Source organism: Schistocerca piceifrons, chromosome 5 (assembly GCF_021461385.2).
Source record: "Schistocerca piceifrons isolate TAMUIC-IGC-003096 chromosome 5, iqSchPice1.1, whole genome shotgun sequence".
Taxonomy (NCBI): domain Eukaryota; kingdom Metazoa; phylum Arthropoda; class Insecta; order Orthoptera; family Acrididae; genus Schistocerca; species Schistocerca piceifrons.
Genome location: NC_060142.1, coordinates 273,892,902 through 273,917,621, shown reverse-complemented (window position 1 = coordinate 273,917,621; position 24,720 = coordinate 273,892,902). Strand labels below are relative to the sequence as shown.

At 38.3% G+C, this 24,720-nt stretch overlaps 1 protein-coding gene across 4 annotated transcripts in view; it reads left to right on the top strand.

Annotated features, from left to right (window-relative positions):
- Positions 1–23,907, top strand: part of LOC124799222 — a 185,103-nt gene extending 161,196 nt beyond the window's left edge. For 2 of the 4 annotated variants that reach the window (XR_007016986.1, XM_047262758.1), the window contains one exon: positions 3,488–5,492. Coding sequence is in view for 3 of the 4 variants with exons in the window: in XM_047262758.1 (XP_047118714.1) it covers positions 3,488–3,515 (28 nt within the window). In the remaining variant the exon portion in view is untranslated. Of the gene's footprint in view, positions 1–3,487; positions 5,493–23,361 lie in introns of those variants that run through there. The other 2 variants (XM_047262757.1, XM_047262756.1) reach the window with 2 other exon arrangements.
- Positions 23,908–24,720: the final 813 nt, after the last annotated feature.

The window sequence follows — 24,720 nt, the reverse complement described above, 5'->3', positions numbered from 1 at the left end:
TCAACTTCACTGTCTTGAAATCTTAAATGTATTGTTTCATTTGAGTTTTCATTCAAAATTTATAAACTGCATTTTGTAAACAAAATTTTGGAAGTTTAGTATACGTTCATGTGACTTATGTGTGTAGTCACTGGAATACTTCATAATCATAAGGTCATAAATGAATGCACAGATTTTCTTAAAAAAAACATTTCCAGTAGCTTGTCTGACCTCCTCTACCTACATTGCAGTCTTGCACAGAGATGTCCATAAATTTGTTCGAAACACTGTACAATGATACTTGCATTTGTTGCTGTAAGTAGTCAAAGGATGTTGCAAAGTAATGCAGTCTGTACCACAAAGAGGTCATTTCATTATCTGCCACTCACACCCATGGGAGGAGGGATTGTCTGGTACTTAGACTAGGCAGGGAAGCTGACAAACAAAATGGAGAAGCATGTCCTGGCCTGTTTTGTGTTCCATATTTGTTATAACAGCAACACTTCACAGATATAAAATGGAACCTCACTAACTCAACTCTGCATCAACAACAAAACCAAAATTATGGTGTAACATTCTGGGGAAATTTTCCAACATTGTTCAGTACTTTCAGGCTGTGGAAGAGGACCATTAGAAAAACGAATAGAAGTAAAATAATAGAATAATACAAACCTGCTTTCACAGCATTTAATAGACTTCTGATGCCATGTGCTTATATTAGAGTAATACACATATTCTATAAAGTAAATTCAATTGCCAAAATCAAAAGACTGCAAAAATCTATAATGTTCATAAACGTAATAGTGGATAGAACAAAAACCTTCACGAAACTCACACCTATATTGCACAGTATCAGAAAGGGACATTTCAGTCAGGTTTGAAACTCTGGAACAAAATTCCCCATAATATAAAAGCTATCAAGGATATAAAAATCTTTAAAAATTCATAGTCTTATTTATAATACCACTGCTTCTGCTGAGTCAATAAATATATGTGCTTGCAAAGTTTTGCTTTATGAGTAATTTGCTATTCAAATATGATTAAATTAAATATATAAGCTGAGGAACAGATTTATAATTAATGCAGATGTTTAATTCACATAGCAATTTAAAGAATTAATTGTGCACGTAGTTGTGTATAATTTCAGTGCATTTCACATGCATAATATCTTTAGCACTTGGTGATATAGATAAAAAGGACTATGTAATAAATAAATAAAAATCCTTCTAGAACAAGCAGAGTGCACTGGCACAATCATTTTCTTACTTCAGATAAATTAACTGCTACAATAGTGTAGTGGACTACACTGATTAACACAACACAGCTATTAATTTTAACTAACGATTATGCTTTGGCAGTGATCTTATTTTGTTTAGTTGATTACATATTAAAGTTAAAAATGCTGTTTCTAACAGTTTGTTAACAGTAAGATAAAGTGCATTTTTCTTTCTCTAGACAAATCTGTGTTCTTGTTTTTCTTATTTGATGACACTTCGTGTTATTTTAGAAGCATTTTATATGTAGAACAGTATTTTGTTGCTAAATACTCCTCATTCTTGCATCTCAGTTATTTATCTAAAAAAGTTTGGAAAATGCATGATAATACAATCTTGAATAGGACTTCATCTTCACTTCCACGAAACTCTGAAATAAGTATGTGTCAGTGAATAAAAGATATAAATTCATATTCATCTGAAAGGTGTGTGTGTGTGTGTGTGTGTGTGTGTGTGTGTGTGTGTGTGTGTGTTTGGGCATGGGGCAGGCGGAGGGGGGGGGGGGGGGGGGGAAGAGGAGAGTAGGAGGATAAGGCTTTATCAGCTTATTTCCTACTGTTCTTACATAATCACTCTTTCTTTTTTAAATTTCACGTCTTTCAGTTTTGCTGTATGTTCCTAACACAATATTTCGCCTTACACCTGAGATATGTGTATGTTTGAATACCTTATTATATAAAGTTATGGAAGTTGTTTTATTAGCATTGATGTATCATTTGAATTCCAACTTGCAGAGTACGTTGTATGTAAAAAAAGAGTTGTTTTCTTTAGTAAAATTAAGTCCTAATTTTTCTACATGTGTCTTTTCAGTCTTGACTTAGTTATTGTTACTAACTACCATGCAAAATTATACCTTTCGAAATTATATTGACATGATAAGAAAGAATTACTGTGATTTAATAAAAGTATTCTTAAAAACAGAACATTTTGAATATGTGAGATACTAGGCAGCACTGATGTCATCATGGAACCCAGTACAGTTTCTCTTTTACTACTTCCTCCAGAGCTCTGTGATATTATAAATTTAAGCTGCCCTACATAATAATATGGACACTCATTAAAGGACGAAGAACTGAAATGCCAATTCTGTTCAGCATTATTGTTTAAGAAACCAAGGATGGATTAACTATGATTATTGGAGAAAATACGTCTTTTCATTTAATTGCAATACAATGACATACAAGTCTTTAGATTTTCGTACTGAATGCAGTAAAGCTGTTAGCACTTTCTCAAGAACTGCAGTGTCACTGATACTTCAGTTACATCTTCTTGTAAACTCTTTTAGTATGTTCTATGTCGCACACATCAAAGGTTTCAATCAAAATGAAAGTTACCTGAATCTTTACATCTTTTTGATCTGAAATGACATCTTTGGTGGGTCATTCTTACACTGTTTACAGAGGTTCATATTCACTGAAGGTGGTGCTTGTGGTTTTTTTTTTTTTTTTAGCTGTAATAAGCAATGTAAATTAGCTTCTAAAATGCTAGATGCTTAATACACTGAACTCACATTCACGGCAGCAGTTCAAACTCCTGCCTACCCATTACAATTAAGGTGTTCTGTGTTTTCTCTAAATCAGCTGAGACACATTATAGCTATTTCCTACAAAAATGATATGTGCAGTTCCCTTCCTCATCCTTGCCCAGTATGAGCTTGTGTTTCATTTCTAATGATCTTATCACTGATGGCATGTTAACTGCTAATCTTTCTTTTTTCCTTACAAGCTTAACACTTAGATAATAACGAAAAATGATAACTAAAGCTATATTGGTCAGAGGCAATAAATGCATCTTTTAATCATCCAGAAAAGTGGACAATGATGAATTGAAATAACTTGCACTGAGAGCATATCTTCTTCTCCTTTTTCTTTCATATAGTGGTTCCTCTGTGCTATATGTGAAAGGCTCATGAATTATGAGACTTTCTGAAAGATGTGTGTGTGTGTGTGTGTGTGTGTGTGTGTGTGTGTGTGTGTGTGTGTGAGAGAGAGAGAGAGAGAGAGAGAGAGAGAGAGAGAGAGAGAGAGAGAATGTATGAGGCCCATGTATCATCCATTAATTACATTAAATTTTTGTTGTCCATGTAAGCTGTAGTTCCCATTACAAACCAGCTTTGTTATGAACTGCACTATATAGATGTAGAATATTATTTTCTTTACTGCTCGTTTAGTATGAATAAAAATATGAAATTCCAAACATTCTACAATAATTTTCATATGATTTCCCTTCTGCAGCTGCTACAATAGAACCACAAGACTGTGAGTGGCAAGTGGTCAAGAGTGGATTCGAGTAAGTGGACTAGTTTGTTGGTCCTACTTTGAATACAAAATAATAATGGTTATGGTTTCAGTTTAGTATACATTCTCAAAGAGAGAACAAACATTTTTTAAATTTTTCTGTAGAGTCTTTTATTGGTAATTTATTCTTCATTTGACTTGTGCCACATATGTTACAGATTGTTTTAGCACTAAATGAAGAGGGGCATCCATAAATGTATTACAGATTATTGTACTATCACACTGCAGCTCAATAAATGAACAAAGAAGTTCAACATGCTAAGTGTAAAATTCAATAATTAATGCTGCATAGCTTTAGAGTGAAAATTAATCTGGAATATTGAGAGTTATAAAACTGTTCACCTGTTCACATTTCCATAGTCCTTTGCTAGAAAGGAGTATGGCTCTATCTGAGAAAGTAAAATCATTATAAAAGCAGTCATTCACAACATAATATACCAGTTTTCTCTAAGTATACATGATTTAAAGTATGAACATCATTGTGTGGACACAAATAAAGGACTGTGTTGTATTTATGCACATAGGATTTTTTTCTGAGATGTGTCTCTGCTATTTAAGCCTTGTGGGGACCAGTACCATTGATTTAATGGGCATGCTGTTTGCAGCGTGATGCCATAACTACAAATCAGGATTTTGTGGTATCACAATAATGTTTATTTTTACATTTATAGTTTAGTCTAAAGCACTTGCTCCTTATATAGTAACAGTCCCACATGACTACTCAAAATTCAGGATGAATTTGTAGGAGCAATGTCAAAGATCTCTTAACAGATACTTCCTGTTAAAGAAAAGAATTTGTGGAGAAATTCTCTTCTAAATTAAAATGACAAATATTTGATTTCTCTCAAATTAAAAAATGGATGTTATAAATAACATACTATAAGAAGGCAACACATTACAAGAATAAAGGTGGAGAAAGGAACATCGACCATCTAAAACATGGACTTCGTCACTACTACATTTCTACGTGCAAAGTCATGATAGATACTGGCAATCCATTAAACAATCATATAGCGCAGAATGTCACAATCATAGTTTCAATTTATCAGTTCTATGTAGTAGCTCTGTGCTACGAACACATACATAGGAATGTAATTTTGAACTTGTGTACATGAATAATATTATGTGAGAAATAGCCATACTTACTCTCAGTGATAAATTATAAAGAGAAAACAGAAGTACAAGAAATTGTACAACATTATACTCTAGAATCTATGAGCATTTTTTCTGGACTGATGAAAAAATAATAACTTTCATGTTTCAGATTGCCATAAAGTTCTAATCCATTGACCACTCATGAATCAAAACTACCCTGTTCATTAGCTTTCCCTGGCTCTATATTAACTGGCAAAACATAAAATACTAAGATTTCAACCAACAATCAAAGCAAATGTTTAATTTACATGTTTAAGTGAAATCTCTATCTGAAAATCCTGCATTGTAATCATTTTGTAACAGGGGAGATTCACAGAAAATGCATATAATCAACAAGAGATCCAAACAGTGAAAGGCTATTAAAATAATAATTTGATGTGATCTTGTGTAAGAGGCCTGGTCAATACCCTATTTTGCTATGCAAAAAAAAAAAAAAAAAAAAAAAAAAAAAAACTACAAGCTGATGTAATCTCAGGCAAAAAGCCTATATCGGTAGCATAAATGTAATTCAGCTGTAAAGACATTATTGGAAGTAAGTACTGTCTCTTTAGAAAAATCTCTCAGACAATCATTTTGCAACCTTCCCTTCTAGAGCAAATGTTTTGGGCTTAGCGGACAATGATTGTTTCTTAATATCTCTCCCTCTCCACATATTATTTGCCTCATTTTACAGCTTACATTTCATAAACAGGGTGTTATTTGTTGCATGTACATCCCTAATATTTAGAAAAGAGTTCAACAAGGAATTTCACAAATGATAACATATATAGTAGAAAATATTCTGACTTATTCCTGTTGAAATATTAAAAGAACAACATTTTTTAAAGATATGGATTCACATGAAAAAAGGTACATCATGTCATGTCATTGGACAAATTCATGGGCATCTAAGTTTACTGGTAGCTAAAAATTAAACAATCACAAGTATACGGAACAGCACTCATCCCCTTGCATACCATCATACACTCAAACCCGTATTTTGATAGCTAAAATCATTTATGAATTATTAGTAGTGTCCACATGATGCAGTACATGCTATGGATTGCAAACACTAACTTCATATCATATTCAGAAGGGTGAGAAGCAAAAGTTGCACAAAAACTCATTGTTTTGGTTAAATTTTGAGTTTTCAAAATTGAAAATCCATCCAGTTGAAGTTAGATGTGTTTCCTTTCCATGCATGGAGTTCGGGTCGTGAACACTTTGTATTCTGTTTGTTAACAATAATATATTCCTGCAGGCAGTACCACAAACACTTTAAATTCATTTACTGGGAAGTATTTTTTTTTCCACCAGTGTATAATTAGCACTCCATGTTTTCAACCTACATATTGTGTGTGCAAATACACTGACCTCCATGATTTTTCATCTTTATCTTCATCTGTTCTCATTTTCTCAGTTTTCATTTCCTTGCATTTCTTGTCATTCATCAAGACTCTTCTTTGACTGTTTAGATTTTAAATTTACAGTCTTTCCTCTTCATAAGCTGTTACTCATTTTGTTTCCTAAAAGCATTATTAATTTATTTGACATTTGAATGGTACCTGTCCATACTGATTTTCTATGTAACTAGTTTGTAATGATTGTTCTTCTGTTTATCATTTACTCTAACATTTTCTGCAATTCTTCATTCCTGTAACACAGAATGTTTGCTCTGGAGCATTGAAAATCTGTATTAGTTTGAAGGACTTACTCTTCAGTTTGTGTAAACATGGTGTATTTTAATCAGTTGTTATTACTGCCTCAGTTTTGTATTTGTATTTCCTGTCAACTTACACAGTTGTAATAAAATCATGTGTTCACAGATCAATTAGACACAATGCTGAACAGCTCACGAACAAATTTTACATGTTTTACTGTTGTCTAGGAGAGAAGAATTATTACATTTATATTTCTGGTTTCAGTAATGTCTGTGTGTTCTGTAACTGCACATTACTTAAGCTGTTACATTCTGATGCAAAAGAGAGAATTTCACGAAAAAATTTAGTTTAGAATATGTTATAATCCAAATTGGCGTTATGCTGCATTATGCTAACATTTGAGAGATATTTGAAATAATTACAGAATTATAAGAAACTCTCTATTTCTTTCTTTAAGAAATTGAAGGCTGAGCAAATTTATAGACTGTTTCAATCTTTGCTGTAGAAATGAGTCAATATAATTTATGAGTGTTCAGTTAACAATTCTGCATATGAAGAAGTGCTGTAGGACTTATCATTCACATAATTCTAGTACTGCCATTATTAAACATAGAACACTGACTAAAAAAGACTTAAAATTACAAACTTTCTGCTGAATTCCTAAGCATAATTATAAAAAAAGATGAAAACAGTAGGCACAAATACTAGTGAACTAGTGTCATACTGATGATTCCCAAATACACAGGAATTTGCTATCTTTCCCAAAAATGACTGGATCTAGTTAGTGCAAAATTATGGAATACAATTGTTGATATAGAGGCAATTTATAGACAAGATAACAGTGGGTGATAAACAATGTAGTTGCTCTTCTGTTCGAACTGTGCTACATTGTAAATTACAACCCTGACATATCGAGAAAATTTAAAATCCTGTACTCATGCTTGAATATGAGTATAGGTGTACTGTTAAAACAAATGAATTTGTATTGGAGTCAAGTCTTCCTCTGCATTACTTGAGCAGCAGGCATAGACAGCTTAAGGAATATTTTATTTCAACATCCACGAATGGTTTCTTCTGCAAATGATTTTGCATCAAACTGAGCTTCCTTTTTAATTACTAATTTGTTCTGCTATGTTAAATACTAATTAGATTTACAAGGAAATATCCTCTTCTTTGAACATTTTGTTTTTTGAATTTAATCATTAATTTTTACACCTGTCACATGCTTTCTACAGTGAAAGGAGCAGTTTCACTTACACCAATACTAATAATTCAGATTGTGTATGTATTTTGCACATATATATGTATGCACACTTTTATCTGATTAACTCTCTGGGAAAACTGTCACTTGTTTTGTGCAGTTATATTGAATTACAGTTGTGATGATGAAAACTGATAAAAATATGATCATTTTTTGTGTACAATGCAATAAAATTGTTGATACATTTGCTAGATAAGTTTGAATAACAGATATATTAATGTTACCTATACTATGATTTTCATCACATACCAGATAATAAAGTTGTCTGCCAGCTCTTGACTGATTGCAGTGATAAATTTAAAATGCGTTTTCTTCCAGAATGTCTGAAAATAATATTTTGTGGCTAAAATTCATGTTTTTGGAAGCACAAAATTAAAACAACAATTGTTATTTAGATTGTATTTATTATATGAGTATATTACAGCTTTACAGTAAAATATAATAGTGATGCACATGGTATGAATGGTAGAGATAACTTTGGCATACAATGTTCCTTCTCAGAATCTCTCACTTTTAAATGTAAATTTTATAAAAAATGTCTAATGGTTACTGCAAGAAAACACCATTCTTTTGGAAATAAAAGGAAATGCTTTCAGTTGTGATATAAATATAGAATAATAATTTTCACTTGTGGTACCCCTCCTCCCTCCCTCATTCATCCCCCCCTCCCCCCCCCCCCCCCTCAAAAAAAAAAATGTTCTGAAGATGTTAATTTTATTTACATTACTGGGCATGTTCAGTATGGTACATAAATTGGGACATGATCACAATAATTAAGCTCTATACACACTATGTGATACTATGTTAAATTATTAAAGATTTGACTCAAAGGGCTTTGCTCTCCTGTAATCTAAAATTCATGCTGAGTGGAGTGTGGTACTTCCAATATTATCAATTTTGTCCACACACAATTAAAGTTTTTGTCACATAAAGAAAAGCCAATCTGAGACCACAATTTTCTTCTTGTCTGCCATTTGAAGAGAGAGATGAAATGGAAACAATTATGGATACGAAAACACTACAATGACAGACAGGAAAAACACACTTTTAAAAATATTTTTCACTTAAGCTGCACCATATCTAATGTAGTTTTAATTATCGGATTGATTTCATGTAGTATACTTTAATATGCAAGGCAGAGTAAAAAAGAAAGTGGAGAACAATGACCCTAAAGATATATGAAATTACAGGATTAATTTATGTGGATTGTTAAACAGAAAACTGTGGGGGGATTGCCAGTTAGCCATATTGGGCAAAAATAAAATGCCACATTTTTTATGTAATTATTCAGACTTTCAAGGTGATCTGTTGACATCTTGAGGTGCTGGGTATTCTGCCGAATACCAGCATCATTTATGCATGGTATTTCAACGTCACTTGTTATACTCATCAGGTGCTACCTTATACTGCTTGTCGAGTGGAATTGGTCCAGTATTTCCACCCATGGTCTTACCCTCCATGGTCCATCCCAGGTGTTACATCTGCAGTCCGCTCCCGCTAACAGAATCTATAGGCATTTCTTCTTTGGTTCAATGTACCTGTCTGTGCACTGGCATTCCATTTTTGGTCTGGTGCAATTCCAGGTGTTGCCTCTGCACTCTGCTCCCATTTGAAATGTTCCTAGGCATTCCATCTTCGGTCCAGTCAGCCAGGCTAAGTGCTGGTATTCCATTTTCAATTTGGTGCAGTTCTAGGTGCTCCTTCTGCTGTGTGCTCCCACTAGAAGTGTCCTGCAATGTTCCGTCTTCAGTCTGGTGCACCTGATGCTCTGCATGGAATACGTTCCCCATGTCCACACACTAAGTCCTCCTTTTTGTGGAGTTCTGATGCTGCCCCATTGCATTTTCAGTAACCCCAGTGCAGGATCTGAGGCTCTACTGAGTCAGTACCGTTGTCAGGATTCATGAGGTTTTCTGTCACTTTTATCTCTACAGACTCTCACATAACACTGTCCCAGTATCTGGGGGTCTGTGCCAGGACTCTTGATTCATCATAGTTCATGGAATATTTGAGTTCCAGACAGTGCTCAGCAATGGCTGATTTAGTTGCCTTTCTTTGTCAGAAGTGCCTCTAATGTTCTTTGCATCTAATGTCCACTGTTCTAGATGTCTGGCCAATGGATGACATATAATATTTGAAGGGTGTAATGCTGCTCCAGCTGGCTAACGTATGTGAATTTAATGGAGCTGGCTGTAATATCTGCTTAAAGGAAACTGGCTTCCACCTGCATGAACTAAAGCAGCAGCTTATGCAGCCAGAAGAGGGGTAGACACACTTTGAGCACTGAAACAGATATAATCGTCATCTCCAATGGTTCCATTATATCAGATCTGATTTAGTCACACTTCTTGTTGCTTCACAGGCCAAATCACAGGAGGGCCACTACTGTGATCATACTGAGTTAACTGTTATCAACCTATCTGTCCTCTAGCCTGAGGTGCATGGACGTGAATATTCAAGGGTGTGAACTATCTTCATTAAACTCCTTAAGGACTGGAATTCTTTGCTAGAAACTATTCTAAACAGCTTAGTGGTCACAATCTACTCAAAAGACAAAATGTATCCTTCAATTCATAACCATTTAATGGTAGATAGGAATGAATAAGCAACAGAAAACATATCCTGATATAAAAACTACGTGATGGCTTGGACTGATTCATTTTCGATTCAGCACCCCTGGTGGCTGGTATGGAACACCATTTGACTGCTGGATCATGATGGTAATTAACACATGCACACACACAACACAACTGACACTGCACTGTGAGAGAAGTGTGGCTCAGTCGCTGCATATTTGTAATGTTTGCATAATCTGGAATATTCGATGGTTGTATGAATATCAGCATTCTGGAATATTCGATTTTTGTATAAGTAGCTGCACACTCTGACGATAAACTCAGTTCTGTTCTGGCTGACACTGATATTCATAATAAACATGCTTTTAGTGCTAAGTGTTATATTTATTGAGACCCCTTTTGATTTGTATTTGAATGTTTATGATGTGACATTGGTTGGGTTGAGGTACCGGGTACTTCGAAACATTTGCATCACCATGGCCACAATTAGGCAATGTAAAAGCCATTGGCTACAAGGATAGGAAATGGAATACAAACAGTCCATACATTCAGAAGACGAATGGATTCCAAGTGAGCAGTAAATCAGCTGTACTTCAGACATTCAGCAGTGTTTTTCTGACATGCTGGTCACAACCTGACAAAATGGCTGAAAGGATTTGACCAAGGTACCAAATGCAACAGGTGGGATGACATGATGTGTTTGGTAAATGCATACTTTTACTTGGTTGGCACAGCCCCGCAGTAGTTTGAGAATAATGATGAGAAGCTCAGTAGCTGAGATAAGTTCCAGGCAAAACTGAAGAAAATGTTCGATGACAGTCAGCAGCAAGTCTGCTTAGCCAGTGAAGAATGCTTTGTTCAGCTCTGGCACATGCTTTTTCCTGGCTCATTGAGGCAGAACATGCCCCACTCTGTTGATTGTGGCTGCTGCTGATGTATGGGCAGCTGCTTCCTCGCTGGTGAGAGGGTGCCGTGTAGGCACTCTACACTGCCGAAGGCATGTCTGTAGTCAGCCAGCAGCCTCTGAAGGTCATTGCCATGACGTCAGTGGCAATGGCACCCGGAAAGACCCCATGGCTTTGCACACATTTACTGTGGTGGCATGTAGAGACTGCTGTCTGCAGGATTTGACCCATTGGCCTCTGTCAGGAGTCAGATGGCAGCTGGTGCTGAGGCATTAAGCCCCATGGGGAACTCTGTATGCAAGAAGGGGTAAAGAATGGACCCGCAGAAATACAGATCCATTTGCTGCAGAATCCTTGAACACATTCTTTGTTCAAATATTTTTTATTTTTTATTTCTTTGAGGTTGATATCTTATGTTCACTAATCAGCATGGTTTTAGAAAGCATGGTTTCATGCAAAACTCAGCTTGCCCTTATCTCAACTACTGCAGACTATGATTGAAGGGCAACAGGCAGATTCCATATTTCTAGATTTCTGGAAAGCATTTGATGGTCCACCATTGCAGGCTGTTAAAGAAGGTACAAATATATGGAATAGGTTCATAGATATGTGAGAAGCTTGAAGACTTCTTAAGTTATAAAACCCAGTAAGTTATCCTCGATGGTGAGTGTTCATCAGAGACGAGGGTATCATCAGCAGTGCCCCAAGGAAGTGTGATAGGACCTCTATCCTTCTCTACAGACATAAATAATATTGTGGACAGCAATCCGCATTTGTTTGCTGATGATGCTGTCATGTACAGTAAGGTGTCAAAGTTGAGTGACTGTATGGGGATACAAGATGACTTAGACAAAATTTATAGTAGGTGCGATGAATGGCAGCTAGCTCTAAGTGTAGAAAAATGTAAGTTAATAAGGATGAGTTGGAAAAGAAAATAAATAAATAAAAAAAAAAATAAAAACAATGTAATGTTTGGATGCAGTGTTAGTGGAGTTCTGCTTGACATAGTCATGTCATTTACATACCTGGGCATAACATTGCAAAGTGATATCAAATGGAACGAGCATGTGAGGACTGTGGTAGGGAAGGAGAATGGTCAACTTCAGTTTATTGGGAGAATACTAGGAAAGTGTGGTTCATCTGTAAAGGAGATCACATATAGGGTGCTAGTGCTATCTATTCTTGAGTCCTGCTCAAGTATTTTGGGTCTGTACCAGGTCAGATTATAGAAAGACATTGAAGCAATCCAGCATTCAAGAGGACAATGGTTCAAACCCACATTCGGCCATCCAGATTTATGTTTTCTGTGATTTCCTGAATCACTCCAGGCAAACGCTAAATGCTGGAGTGGTCCTTTTGTAAGGGCACATCTGACTCCTTCCCCATCTTTGACACAATGTGAGCTTGTGCTCTGTCTCTAATGACCTGCAAAAACAAGGTGAGAACCTTTCTCTGCACAGTAATCTGAGAAAATAGACCATTGTCACCTCCCCTATATAACTATAGCCTAACATTTACTGGTGATGTGGTTTCAATTGGTAAGGCCCTTGGACCAGTGTGACAAACTTTTTTGTTTTCCTGTTCAGAGTATATGGATTTGACAGTATCTCCCATTGGCCTACTTTCACTGCCTCTTCTGGCTTCTTCAATACCTTCGTATTTGATTTCTGGATCCTCTTACACACTTCCATCATTGTTCTCACCAAGTCTTGGACCGATCCTCGATTCCTGCCTTCTTTCTGTCAAGTCACATCAAAGGGTGATTTTCTTTACATACACCACTTCAAATGGCAGCAACCCTGTGCTAGTGTGCACTTTGGAGTTGTATACACTCACTACAAAGGATAAATATGAGTTCCATTGCAAATGATGTACATTCACATAATAACTAAGCAGTTTTCCAATTGTCTGATGAAATTGTTCTGTCCTTCCATTAGGTTGAGGATGAAGTGCACTAGTTTTTAACCATCAAGCAGGTACGCCTATGTGTAAAGTGCACCAAGCACAAGTAACATTGTTTTGCACCATTCCATTGTTGTTTTACAACTGCGGGCACACTTCTGTTCCTTCATTATTGCTTCGGCTAACTCAGTGTAAGCTATGGTGTTGTATGCCCAAGTGAGCAGTGAGCCAACTGAGAAAAAATTTATGATCCGTGCAAGAAAATTGTCCAAATTCAGAGCCGGCAGCACAGTAGGCAGTTGCCTACAAGATAATTAGTAATCAAATAAGCGTTTGGAGGGTATCTGCTGCAACTGATCTGTTTGATGCTTTGAGTGGTCATTACTGCACAGTAATGCTTGAACACAGCAACAGATCGATACAACTAAAGTTTATTTTATTCTTATTTAAATGGTGATTTAGCTCATATTATATATGTTTATTTTAGCATCATTAATTAAACTTAGACTACACTGAGGTTACGCTCAAATATGTTTACCATAGTAATGTAAAGACATCTATCCTTTACATGTGTATAAAGGATGCTGCATGCCCATTCATATTATGAAAATCAGCACAACCACTTGAGGGTTAACTTTTTCACTTTTAATAACAAAGACAACCCTTTCATCAGGTCTGATATGAAGTTCATCCCATGGTCCATAATTATTGTCTCCAGCACCCAAAACTTCAATATCTACCTATTAACTAATGCTTGGGTGACTATGACTGCCTGTTGGTCTGGCATCAGCACCATCTCAATGTAAGGAGAAAAATGGCCTATTGGGGTCAGCAAGAAATGATTACCTGCTGATGTTTGGGTCCTAACACATCCAACCCAATGAAACTAAATGATTCTGTTGCTTCTTGCAATCTCTGCAATATTACTTACTTCTGATTCAAATCTGCAGAGTACATTCTACATAATTTCTGACGTACTGATTGACATCATTCTCCAGTCACTTCTACCAGTACCTTTCGACCACTCTGATTCATTGCCCTGCATCTCTTATGGCCCAATAAAACATGACCATGTGTTTCATGCAACAATTCTTCCAACTCTCCTCATACAACCACTTATGGTCCTAACTTTATTTCTCTACACAATAATCTGTCATGCCTGCTAAACTGCCCCCCACCCCTCCCCCCTTGTTACTTGCTATACTGTTTATACTCCTCATCGGTGCTCTGTGCTGTTTGTCATTCAGTAAGAATGACACAGTCTTATACTAATGCTATTTTCCTGTTTAACCCTTCCACATTTCCATGCTTCTTACCTGGTTTGTAGATTACTTCATACTCGAATTCACTGAGTTTTAATCCTATCTTGTCAGTCTATTTGATAAGTCCTTCAAACCTAGTAAACACTTCAAAGCAGCATGGTCTGTCATTATGTTGAACTTCCTTCTGTACAGGCAACACCGGAGATACGATACTCCATACACAAAGCTAACTGTCCTTTTGTCTGTCTGTTATAGAATAACTCCTCTTGATTCCATTCAACTGTCTTGAAACAAAGGCGTAGGATGTTCTTAATCAATTACCTTCTGGCTCAAAACACCCAAGAGCATGGGCTCATGCATCACACAATAATATAAACTCATTCTGAAAGTCTGGAAACACCAACACTGGACCCAGCGTTAGCATTCAACAAATGCTCCCTGACATTCCTCTGACCATAAAAATTTAACGCCCTTCTTCAACTGCTGTAAACCCCTTCACAAACTTTCTATAATCGTTTATGAGACCTAGAGAAGATGGCAACTCATTGGTTGTTCCTGGATATTGCACTGCTTGCACTAATTTAGTATCAGCTCTTACACCATGCTTATTATTAAGTGGCCTAAGTAGTTGAATTTTCTAGCACAAAGTGATATTTCCCAGTATTTAGAGTTAAACAAGCTGCCAGTAACTTCTTGCATACTTCCCTCATTTGTTGCTTAGGCTCCTGTATGTCTCTCAAAAAGACAATTATGTAATCGAGATATGCCAGGTACTGATGCTGTTATAATCCTTTTCATACTCCATCCAATAAATGCTGGAATGTGCTTGTGCATTTTCTAACCCAAACAGCATTCTTTTACACTGATAGTGCCCTAAGGTGCTAAAAATGCATTTTTCGCTCTATCTTCCAGTGTCACTTCTAACTGATGGTATCCCCCCTTCAAGTCCATTATCAAGAATACTATTACTATTTCTGTGATGTTTGGAATTGGGTTGGTATCTGTCATAGTTTTACTATTTAAACAGCAGTTATCACAGCAGAATCGATATTTCTTTGAGCCATCCGTAGACTTCTTTGGTACAATTACAAATCCTGCCCTCCAGGGAATACTATTTTATTTTAGCATATCATCAGCCAATTGTTCATCAATAAAATCCTCCAAAACTAGTGGCAGAGATTGTGCACAGTCTTTGTTATACTGGTGCTTTAGTCCACCACAGTCTTGTGCTGTGTTGATTGTGTAGCAGGCAATGGCCCCCGTGGAAGAAACGGATCTTGAAATTCTAGCAACAGGTCCTCCATCTGTATCCTTTCTGTCCTATTCAAATGCTTCAGTTTTTCACAAAATGCAGTCCTCGCAGCAACTTGTGCTCTCTTACAGCCTGAACTTCCTGTGTGGTAATGTTCCTCATCCAGAATCTTCAATGTGGCCAACAATGTTCCCTTCCGTAATTTAACTTCCTCAGCATTAAAATTATTCACACTGATGGGTACTACCTTGCCTATGTCCCTCTCTTGTAAGTGTACAACACTATGTCTCAACAAACGACATGCTGCTTCTAATACCTCATTATCTTCCAGTGGTTCCAGTATACATTACATATCACTTGGTAAGTCAGGCTCCACGGTCACCCATAGAGACTTCCCAGTGCCACTCAACACAAAATCATTTGAATTAAGGCTTAATGTCACTGATCATGGGTTAACTGGATTGTCCTCTACAAAAGATGATCCTCATGACAGATCGACACTGACAACAGTGTCCCCCAGCTGGAATGTCTTCCCACTAAGCCCTGCCATATGTCATTAAAGGTCAATTACAACGTGATGTTGATGTGGAAAGTCTAATTCTAGGATTATGCTGTAGCTCTCACTTCCATACATTGCCTAAACCTGGTTGACTCAAACCAAAAATCCATTATTACTGACCCCAATGGTAGTATATTACTATCCCCTACTACACACAGCTTGTAATGTGGTGCGTTCCAATGCCTCCTACTAACTAACTCTCTTAAGGCCACTGACACACACACCCCTGAGTCCAACAAAACTTTATTTTCCCTACCACTTGTAACACTCACTATGGTATATTCTGCCTCAGCGTTCGTTTTTACTGCCTTTATCTTTACTGGGAATTACTTCCGGTGACTCTGTGGTTCTCTCCTAATTTTAACAGGTACTTTACACCATCCTAGACCTCCTCTGCCATTCCCCCCATTAAACAGTCCATACCATCCTCATTGTCCCTCTGTGGCTAGTAGCATTGCCTCTGCATGACCTACACATCCACAATTAAAACATTTTATATTTGATGTGAATACATTTCTCTGATCCCTCATACCTGTTGATGTATCAATTTCCCCATACTCCAATACAATCTAACAGCAACATGGAGATCTTTAGGCGGTCCAGTGCACATTCTCCTAGACATCACTGGTGCTAAACCTCTTAGGAAAGCATTAACCACATGTTTCTTGGCTTCTTGTAGCAATGCTTCATTTATCTCCTTACTCTGTGTTAACTCGTAAGCACGTTTACTATATTTATCTGCAAATTCTTCTACTGCTTCATTATGACTTTTGGAAACTACTCTCAATTGCTCAGAGAAAAACCATGCATTGTTCTGTTTTGTACAGCTTTGTTCTAATCCCTGTCTGAGTTAGCAGAGGTCGAAAATACTGCTTCTGTTGTAAATTACTTTATTTTCACACGACTGGTTTCGGACTGTTATAAGCCCATCCTCAGGTGTCGAAGCTGTGCTGTGGTCCCCAAGCACCAGATGTACCAGGTGTGGTGTGCTGCATACATGCTCATAGGCAGCACACCACGCCTAGTACATGCAGGACCTCTGCTATAATGCTCAGTTGCAGATCTTCTTCCAACAGGATTGCCTGTCTGAATTGATGAGAAGTTTCTGCCTTGTGGAGCACCTCTGTGCATCATACAAATTACTTCACTTCTCCTGTTAAATTTAACCTTGCTACCTGTAAAAACTGCTTATCCGACCAACCTCCTGTGTCAGCAGAGGAGTTGATATCCTCCACAAGTGCCAAGACATCCTCAAATGACCTACCAGAAAAGAGAGAAACAAGGTTAGCAACAGCCAGATCCACTCCTAGAGTCTGTGACTTCAACAGTTCTATTTCCTATTTTTCTCCAATAGACTGTTATCTGAAACTAATTTATTCACTCTTAATTGAGCTTGTGTCTGATTTTGTCATAGCCCAAATGCCACCCATTTTCAAAACTTAATAATCCAAAAACAACACAGAAATAATAATCCAACAATAACCTAAATAGAACACTTCATGGCTATCTGCACTACCAACCTACTTCTTTTGCCCATGCATGACCCACTGAGACACACTATATTGCCTAGCCATGTGCACAGAACAGGTGCAGCTCATAATTAAAGGCTCTCAGGCAGAGCCAACCCAAAATAAACATTAAAAAAATTCTCAAGACATATTAAAGAATTTAAATGATCAGAACAGATTTCGCATACCTCCTACACGGATTTAATTAATGGTGGTCAACATTTTTGGAACTGTTGAAATGTGATATCAAATAATGTTTTTCAAACAGTAGTAGTTAGCCTTAAGGGTGCACCTTGAAACACTGCTTAGCTCTTTGTAGCAGAAGTCTGGGGGCATGGTTTCCTTGGAGTACAGCTCTTATGGGGGCCTGAAGGCTCTGGTGTTTCAGCCTAAGTGTGTCCTGCCAACCTGCACACAATTTTCATGTTCATTTGCTTACATGAAAAGGAAATGAACAGAGTTGCTGAAACTTCACTATCGAATCACTGTCTCTGTATATCTCTGTTCTCCTTAACTGCGCCATTAATTGACATTTAGTGTTATTGCATTGATTCTGTTTTAGAGAGTTTTTTTGTTTCTGTCATTGGTTGTTATATCCATCATTGGAACAACTTTGCAAATATGTTTCCAGAGTGCGCTACAGCACAATAACATAAGTTTTATCACCTAGCGAGAGTTTCATGAATGATTAGAGGAAAAAGCACACAAAATATACATCATACGTGAAATATGTCCCTGCACTTCAATTTCATTGTTTTTGGCTAGGGGTAGCGTGCATTTTTAGCAAGTTTCTTTTTGTGAGTGTATTGTGCATGAGTTTAGTGAGTTTTGCATTCTTGTGAATAACAGAGGCATACCACGAGTTCAAAAACAACACCATGTATTTTACCAGGTAAAATTTCAGAACGTGCAGATAGGATGAAAGTAAAGGAGCTTGGTGCACTCAGATCTGATGTAAAGATGAATCAAGAACAAAAACTGTGTAAATCCAGACAAGGATATAAACAAAATTTCAACAGAGCAATGTACAATGTTGCTGAGTGGTTGTGGGCATTTTATCACTTTAAATGCACTTTTTTGTGATACACAAGTATAAATACAACAAATATGGGGTGTAAATTACCATAGCACTTGTTTGGATTGCTCACATCAGCCAATCACAGCACAAGATCTGTGACATCGTGGAAACATCACATGAACTCATAAACACCGCAGTTTTGGCACACAGAACACTAAACATCTGAAGTTTTCAAATGAAAATACAAAAATATTATGTATGCAGTGAAGCAAACACATACTGCCTTAAAGATATCTTCAAAACATGTCTTTTAGGACGATTTGTTGTGGGAAACTCTCAGGTAATGTGGCATTCAAGGATTGATAAGCTACCTATACATTTTATCCAGGAGCTAGTTTTTAATCTTATTTAGTAGCTGATAATGAAACGGACAGAAAATACAGTATGTAAATGTTTGGCTAGAGTGTGATAAGGCCCCTGCCCCCCCACCCCCCGCCAGAAATGTTTGCTGTGGTGACAAACTGATTTGTAGCATAGCCCGAGATCTAGGTTAGTTCCAATGGGTAAGAGTTACAGCCTTCCCCAGTATGGAAACCATGAGCTGCACCTGGCCCAGAATGACTACAAATAAAGCAAACAACTTCCATAGATACAGTGCAAGGGGCTGAATGCCCATGCAAAAGTGCACTATGTGCAACATACAGCATCTAGCCACACAGCTGTAGAATTACCCTTATGCTGTGATAAGTCTATTGATTCCTCCAGTTTCACAAAAGTAACCCTACTATTATCATGCCCCCTCATCCTCATTTCCATGATTGTCACCAGAAAAGAACAAAAACAATCTCAATGATGATATTGTAGGCTGCGACTCAAATGTCACACTGCAGCAGGGGCCAGGTGTGAGGGGGGGGGGGACATCCTCTGCTGTTGCCTTCAGTGACATCGGCTCTCCTGATCCACACTGAATTGCAATTGGTGGGGTTAGTGGCTGAAGATTGTAGTTGTAATTGGTGTGGTTAGTGGTGGTGGTGGTGGTGGTGATGGGCTGGAGGGACCAGAGGAAACACTGCTGACAGTAAAGAATGCTTCGTTCAATTTCAGTACACACTTTGTCGTGGCTCAGTTATGCAGAACACACCCACTATGTTGACCCTGGCCAATGTTGATATATGGGAAGCGGCTTCCACCCTGATGAGAGGACGCTGCATAGGTGCCCCACATAGCAAGCCCATGGACAGCCAGCAACCTCTTTAGGCCGTGGTCATGATGTCAGTAGTGCGCTACTTCTCTATCGGTAATGGCACCTGAAGCAGCGCCGCATGTGTTCACCATGGCAGCACATGGAGACTGCTGCGCATGGGATTCGACCCAGTGCTCTCTGGCAGGAGTTGGATGGTGGTTGGCACTGAGGCACCAAGTCTCATGGAGAACTCAATGTGCATGGCAGCGGGCATGATCGGCAGAATGATGGTGTTACAGCACTAAGTCCCATGTGGAACCCACTGCTGGTGGAGCCAGGTGCAGCCTGGTCTAGAACCCACAGCTGCTGCTTGTGACGCCCAGTCATCTCGCTGTCCGTTGTGTCCCTGACATTGTGGTGGTGCTGCTGGACTCTGGCAAAAGGAATGCCTCTGCCCTGAAATTCAGACATATATCATCCAAGGCATATTTTTTCACTGAAACCCAGTACCCAGTCACATCACCAATAACAAGAGACCTGCCCTGATGAGGTGACACTGAAGTACCAGCTGCACAGTGCAGTTTTCTGCTGAGTGCAGCTAGCCTTGTCTCATCATCCCCATATATGCATGTTATTCTGACCTACATGGCATCATAAAGCAGCCACTAGCCTGCAGCTGCTAATGCAGTAGTTGACACTGCCTTTATCACTTCTTCTTATTACTTTTGCTGAAAGAGTTCTCCTTTTGCTAAAAGACTGGGTAGCAGTACTAAAAATTGATGTTAGCACATACGGGAATGCAGCACAAAGGAAATGGATGAACGAAGTGTGACAGACTTCTGAATGTGGTCCCTTTGGCAGTTGTGGAAGATCACCATGACCTAAACTCTCTACTGTGCCAAATAGTGAGAGGAGAAACAGCATTTTATGGCAACCAGTAGTGTCAGACTGAGTAAGTAACAGATAAATCTGATGGATGTGGACCCAATATATCAGGAGGTAATAGAGAACACCAAAGATGAAGGATGGGACATGGCATTTCTGTGTCAACTGCTGATGACAACAAACTCATGACAAAGGACTTCTATCCATTGTTGTACATTGATGACACCTTGGACTGCTTGAAAGGAGCAAAGTATTCCTCAACTATGGACATGCTGACAGGTTACCAGTAAATTGAGGTTGAGGTAGCTAATGAGGAAAGTGAGATTGAAAAGACTAACTAAGTAAAGGAGTGCGTTAATAACTCTACATGGTCTCAATGTGTTTATCTATGAGTTATGTCATTTGTACTGTGTAAATCTCCAGCCACATTCAAAAATATTATGGACAACCTGCTTTCACACCTTAAATACACAGTGTATCTTTGGTGTCCCAATGACAACGTCATTTTTTGAAGACATTTGAAGATCATCTAACCCACCTGACAGCCATGTTGAAATGTGTTCAGATTGCAGTTCTCCACCTGAATCCTAAAAACTACCACTTTGCTCCCAAGAAATAAAAGTATTGGGGCATCTAGTGAATGGTGATGGAGTCTGGCCCAATCCAAGGACAATACGAGTAGTAAGAGATTTTCCAACCCATCAGCATATTCTTGATGTGAGAAGTTTGCTCAGAATGTTCTTGTACTACTGCCTGTTCATAAAGAACTTCTGTACTGAGGTATGTCCCTTGCAAAAACTATTGCACAGACACCAAATTTTCATGGAACAATGCACAAGAATGATATTTCCTAGTGCTTACGGAAGCTCTAACATCATCTCCAGCACTAGCATTGTAAGATGAGAATGCTCAGAAAGAACTTCACACTGATGCTCGTGGTTATGGGACAGGTGCAGCTCTAGTGCAAATTCAGGAAGGTAATATGGTCAGAAAAGATGAATTTCAATTTCTGCTGCATTTGGGTGGCAGAAGAATTCATTGGCAACAAATGAAAATTAGTATCAAAACTGGGATTCAAACACAGGTCTCCTGCTTACTGGTCAGATGCGTTAACAATCTACGCCACCATGGCATAGTGGCTAGATACAACTGCACAGACTAGCAAAGCATGCCCTTCCCCTTATCCCTCGATCCAAATTCCCATTTACCGCACGCAACCAAAGTAGCATCCCCTTGCCCTTTTTTCTCTGTTTGCTCATCACACCACGCAAAGTCCCACATGAGGTTGAGCGCAGAGTGCTCTGCACTGAATGAGCATATTGGCCTCCACGGCACATATATATCTGTATGAGTGGAGTCTGTTCCTTCAGGCATGTCCGAAGACACCACTCATACAGACAGAATAGGTGCTTCCAGAGTACTCTTTGAGATGAATCACTCCACAACCAAGAGGGAGTGTCTTCCTGTTGTTTGGTCTGTCAACAAGTTGTGGCCGTATTTATTTAATAAACTATTGAGCTCTGTAGCAGAGCACAAGTCTCCATGCTGGCTGACTAGCCTGTAGGATCTGATGGGTTGACAGGTGAGATGGTCACTGAGGCTCCAGGGGTATGACCTCACAGTAGTATACAAAAGAAGGTACAAACACAAAGATGCTAACTGCTTTCCAAGGACCCCTTTGGCAGAACACAGCAGCAAGGGTGAACTCTGCCATTTCTCATTTCTGTACTAAATGATGCCAAACAGAGGGGACAGCCAGCACTCCCAAAAACAATAGAAGCATTGAAGGAGGAGGAGATGACTGAAGGAAAATTCCAGTTAATAAATGGAGCACTGTATTAGATGAACTATGAACACATGGTGTGGATATGGTTGCTCATCATCTCTGCCCATCTACGCCCATCTGACCCTGACGTTTTTCCATGATGCTCCAAAATCTGGTCACCTGGAATTCGTGAAGGCCCTAGACAGAATCAGATGCAGGTATCACTGGCCAGGTCTCCACCAGTTTGTTAGTCACTATATAAGCCACTGTAAGGAATGTTAATTATGAATCATCTGGTACCAATCACACCTACAGTAGTGCCATTCTACTAAACTGGAAACACACAGAAATTGATAGATAATGATTTGCACTGCCTACTTAACCTGTTATGCTGTTACCAAACCTGTGTCAATTGCCAAAACTCCAGAAATTGCAAAGTTCCTAGTAAAAAAACCTTATTTTGAAGGCAGGAGCACTCCAGGTGATGATTTATGATCATGGAAAATCGACGCGCAGGTCACCGAAGTGGTGTCAAATCGAAAGACCTGCACCAGGCGAACGGTCTACCCGATGGGAGGCCCTAGCCACACGACATTTCCATTTCCATGGTCACGGAAAAGATTTCCAGTCAAGACTAGTATCAGAGATAATTTTACATTGCAACAGCATCCACAGGATGACAACTGCATATTATTCACAGACATACAGGCTCACAAGAATTGGCAGATGTGGTCTCAATGTATGTTGATGTCGAACAGAGAGACTGGCATACCATACTACCCATCATGACATTCACATAAAACATAGTGAAGCCAGACATTACAGGCTTTATACTGTTTTTCTTGCTCCATGGTGATGAGGTCAAAATGGCAATGGATACACTGTTCCCATTTCAATAAGATGATGTCCAGAATAACTACATGAAACATCTCATCAACAGGATCCTGAGAAGCATGGCAGCTGTCTCACATATGGACCTTGGATGCTTTGGAGGAAGACCTAGAGAGCTATAATCCTTCATCAAGACAAAAGTACAGAGGTGCTGTCCACGTCCTACAGATGCCATACTACAGTCCGGAGGTGGACACTGATGATCAGAAATTGAAGACCCATTTGACAATCACAAAGCTTCAGTGGTATAGGCTACCTTCGATGCTCATCAAAATGAAGAGGATGTAACAACATGAGCAGAAAGCGAGGATCTGCCAGTGCCACCATGTAGAGGACCACTGACAAGATGTCGATCTAGATCTAAGGTCCTGCAGTTGCCTCCAATGACAACTTCTGAAATAGCAGGTTGCTGTTCCTACAGAAGAGGGAGCAATTCCACGAGCTGTGAGTCACCAGTTCAAACCTGACAACCAATAATTATTTATTATTTAGTATTTATCATTTCTGGAAGGTCCTTGAACTATCTCATGTTTGTATATTCTGGAATATTCAATGTCCACATAAATACCAGCATTACAGAATATTCAATGTTTGTATAAATAGGTGCGCTCTTCATACACGATGTCAGTTATATTCTTGCTGTACACTGGTATTTTCAATAAACGTACTTCCAGTGCCAAGTACTGTATTTCATTGATGACCCTTTCCTTAAGATGTGACAATATGTAGATAAGTTTTGATTCCTATTGCAACACTGCGCATGCAGATTGCACTTCCTCAACTGAAGTTTTTGAGCATTTCCTCACATCCACTGATTCAAGTCCATTTTTGAGCTTTGGTCTCACTGTACAGAATCCACTAGGAACAGACTGTTTTTCACAGGTGCATGTTCATGCAAAATCACATTTACTGTAGTCTACACTATATCTCGTGGTGCTTTGTCTCATGGTAAGCCACATGCCGAACCACTACAATCATGTTGTGCACATCATCAATACTTATAAGCTATGTCTGCTCAGTCTTCATGAAATTCATTGCAGATGAAAGCACAACCACAATGAAATTCTGCAAATCCGTTGTAAATAGGTTTTTCTGCAAGAGTCTAATTAATAAATGTTGAATAACATAATTCAAGGCATTGTTGTGGAGTTAGGCCTTTACAAAAATTGTATAAAACCATATAAATGTAGTGATTCGAGAATTTCCATGTAAATTCTAGAACCACTCATCCTTCTACCATCTTGAACACATGATATTTTAAAAATAAGTGTGAGAGAACATACATACTGTGCAACACATATTTGTGTTTGCAGACCGGAAAGGAGTCACGAGCACAAGGTAGGCACGACAGTCAAATGGCATTGACAAATGTTTGCCACTCGTGCCATGCAAGTCGTGCTGGAAGAAC